Source organism: Apis dorsata, unplaced genomic scaffold (genome assembly GCF_000469605.1).
Source record: "Apis dorsata unplaced genomic scaffold, Apis dorsata 1.3 scaffold_265, whole genome shotgun sequence".
Lineage (NCBI taxonomy): Eukaryota > Metazoa > Arthropoda > Insecta > Hymenoptera > Apidae > Apis > Apis dorsata.
Window position 1 is genome coordinate 389,258 of NW_006263543.1, and position 3,938 is coordinate 393,195.

The 3,938-nt window shown below is 37.6% G+C and overlaps 1 protein-coding gene across 1 annotated transcript in view; it reads left to right on the forward strand.

Moving 5' to 3' along the window:
* The window catches only part of LOC102672536 (homeobox protein homothorax), a gene marked incomplete at its 3' end in the record, with an annotated part of 66,891 nt that overhangs the window by 21,628 nt on the left and 41,325 nt on the right, over nucleotides 1-3,938 (forward strand). The window contains exon 3 of the mRNA XM_031510832.1: nucleotides 3,641-3,796. Within this exon, the coding sequence (XP_031366692.1) occupies nucleotides 3,641-3,796 (156 nt within the window). The remainder of the gene's footprint in view (nucleotides 1-3,640; nucleotides 3,797-3,938) is intronic.

Here is a 3,938-nt window from a genome sequence, read left to right on the forward strand (position 1 = left end):
CCAATCCTCGCTATAGTTAGCTCACCGGATAACTTCACTTGTCATTTGGAAAAAAATAAAAGGCGCTGGACGAGAGGGGAGAGGTGGGTTGGAAAGGTATAAGAGTGGTCTAGGTGCACGGAACGGAAGGAAAGGGAACGAAAGAGGGCACGAGGATTTTTTTGCCGTCTCGAAGTCCATTGCTCGCGTCGGGCCCCGCGTCAATTTGTCGAAATTCGTTCCGATTCGTTTTATGTCTGCCACGCCGCGAGACCGCGACCCGCTACCATACGTACACAATGCCTCTGAAATGCCTCTGACCACGGTGCTACCACGTATATATCCACCGTGAGCCGTTTCGTCGGGGCCGAATTCGTCTCGAGACCTCCCGAGGACGCGTTAAAATTCGTTCATCTCTGTTTCGATGGTAAGAAAAGGGTAAAGGAAGAAAGGTCGGTTTCTCTCGTCGTTTCGTTCCCTTCTCTTCCTTTCTTTTTCTATCCTCTCTCCTCCCCCCCTCTCTGTTTCTCTCTGTCTCTCTTTCTCTGCCGTATCCGCGCACCACCGAGAAATTGTTCGTTTCCCGCTGAGAATTGTTCGACGATTAGACCGGGGTAATTGAGCGATTAAGGTTGATGCAAGTTGTCAGGGTTTTCGGATGAAATGCGGGCTGGCGTCGAGAAGTTCCTGGCCGTTGGAATCGGACTGGTCTCACTTTTAAAGGATATCGAACAGCGGGGCAACGCTCTAGTATGGAAAGTAATAAACTGGACTGCGTAACGTTTATGCAAATTCGCGTTTTTACGAACGTAACTTAAGAAATTCGCTTTTTTTCCTTTTTCTTTTCCTTTTTTTTTTTCTTTTTCTCTCTTTCTTTACATATCGAATATACGGATATACACTACAGGCCATTTAATAGTTACAACCGACATTTTATTTTGAATATTTATATACGCGTATTTTTTTCGCATTTACGTGTATTCCTTTACATTTTTTTGCCGCTTCTTATGGATACATAAATTATAATAGCGTAATAATAGCACTTAGTATTTTCTAGATCATTAACTTTTTAGTATTGAGATCGTTAAACACGCATCTTGCCGATTTCAGATCGTTGGAATCGATATAAATACGAGCGAGAGTATAAAATGTTAAAGACAAATGTAAATTTCGTACGAGCGTAATAATAATTAATAAAAGCGTCGTTAATCGTATTATTGGGGAGATGTTACGTGGAGAATATTCGCTCGGGAGAAATAAATCGTCTCGAAACGATCCGTCAAAAATTATTTCCCGTTGAAAAAGTTGAAGGAAAGTATATAAGGAAAAGTATATATGCGGTAAAAATTTGTAATTTATCGCATGTAAATCTAAAAAGAGAAAAAGAAAAAGATACAATACATAATTAAACAATTAAGCGGAGGAAAACGGAAGAGGTAATTAAAATTAATTATTACGATCATCAATAACGCTGATATAAATCCTATTATTTGCAAAAAAAAAAAGAACACGATATACCTTTATTTCCTTTTCCTTCCTGTTCCAGATTCATTACACCGTACATATATTCGCAACAATTAATAAACCCTCATTATACGAAACTCTTGCAATCAAGAATGCGCGCTGTAGATCATTTTAAATTGTCACGCGCGTATTTTTTTTCTTCGAGGTGTATTACGCACCTTTAAATCACGAGCCACGGTGCTGCTCCCCACCGGTTGCAACGTACGGTTGCACCAGCATCGGCTAATCTTATCTTATCCGGTGATCCTCCTAATGCCGCGCTGTGTAACTGTGCACGCCGCGCCAAGAACAAGCTCGGAAGAACAAACGTGAAAAATATTCTTTCCGCCCTCGTGGCTGGAATTTCCAACTTGGAGACAAGAAGTACGTTTAACGTAAGATCGATTATTTACAACCTGTCGATACGCGAAGTGCGGTACAATCGACCGCGAAAGTCCTCGTTATCTCGCAAACAAGATTCACTTAACCTAAAAAAAAAAAATCCTGATTCCTATTGTACGTATAAAAAAGTGCCTCGAAATTCTGTCTCTTTTTTCTTATATAATTTCTAGTTATCGTATCGTACGTTAGAATATTTCTTACGATAATGAAGCATGGCAAAACTCGAGATTTTTCTAATTTGAAAATTTCTCTTCTACGTCGTGCGTTAATCGTATATCGATTAATGCTTGATTTCTAGCGCGTATTTTATTTAATAAAAATTACTTCGTTATCCTTTACGCGTCGCGATGTTTCGCATAAAATGGGATTATGATGGGATTTTTAATAACGTAACCCGTTGTAATTAAGCTCGTGTAAAGTATGCGAATACTTTTGTGACCGACTGTAGATAATTAACGCGCGAAATAGAAATCGTTGCGGACGATTTTTATGGTATCGAAGTCGGTCGAGCACACCTTGCTTAATTGACGCGTTCTACGCTTTTTACATGTTTTTCTCTCACCGCGGGCTATACACGAGACCGACATACGTTTTCTCGCGGACCAATTACTCAATTAGAAAAGTGTCGTTGAGAAAAATATATATATATATATATTTATATATTTATATATGTATATGTGTGTATGTATATGAAAAACGATACGATGAATCGGCCAACAAGGCAACGTGTAAACTTATCGAACAACATTTGCAAGAACGCGAAGCGATCGAGTGCCGTCGGATCGAGAAAGGGTTCACTTTGCGAGTTGAACATCAGTCGTGAACGATTTTTGATAGAAACTCGTCGATGTTCGATTTATTTTAATCGGTGGATGTAAAGAATATTTTTTTTTTTTTTTTCTAATTTTGTTTATCATTTACTTTGATTTGTATTCAAATATAAAAGAAGATGGATTTGGTATTATCGTGATTGATATTTTTTTACTTTAACGTCAAGTGAGTCATACATTTAAACAGAAAAATATCAAAAATATTATATTTATATTGTTGTATACTTGTATCGTGGAATAGAAATTTTAATGTATTTTTCTATTGCTTATATATATTGTTACATTACATTTATATTTTTTAATTGTTCCATTAATTTGTTGGCCTCGTTAATATATAAAAAATGTAAGACGAATGTTTCGAATTACGTTAATCACGTTAAAATTTATTATGCAAAATATATTGCGAGTATAATTAAATTGATCGAAAGGAAAGAAAGAAAAATAGTAATTAAAAGGAAAGAGAAATACTATTTCCGATAATCCCTATTATTTTATTTTATCGTGAAAATGGCACGTAATTGCACGTAATATCCCAATGTCGAACACGATTTTTATTCAACCTCGCTTTCACCGTTTCGTTGTTGTTTTCACGGCTTTCTTATCTGCATCCGTTGTCTTTTGCTCGCGTTTTAATCGACGATATCGTTTACCGATGCAAGGATAAATATATCGAGGGTCGTGTATACATCTTCAGCCTTGCGTCGTCCTCTCTTCTTTCCACCGGAAGAAAATTTAAGATTCAGAGAAAGAGAGAGAGAGAGAGAGAAAGAAAAAGATAAAATCGTTGAATAAATCGTTCGAAATATGAAACGGGCTTGTTGACTAGTCACTGAATTAATTAATATCTCGAATTGGAAATACATTCGTCTCGAGTGAGATACCGTTGAGACGGTGGTTTGAGGCTGACTTTTATCTCATATTGACTTTCTCCTTGTTACAGACACCCCCTGTTCCCGCTTCTCGCGCTGATCTTCGAGAAGTGCGAGTTGGCGACGTGTACGCCGCGCGAACCTGGCGTAGCGGGTGGTGACGTGTGCTCGTCAGAAAGCTTCAACGAGGACATCGCTGTCTTCTCCAAACAGGTAAGCGTGTCTATTCCATGCTTTATACGATAAATTAATATTCTATTCGATAATACGTTCGACGTTTAATAAATTAAAGCTGGCAAAACTGGTGTTAATTTGTCACTGAATTTAGGATTTTAAGAGATTTTTTTTTTTTTTT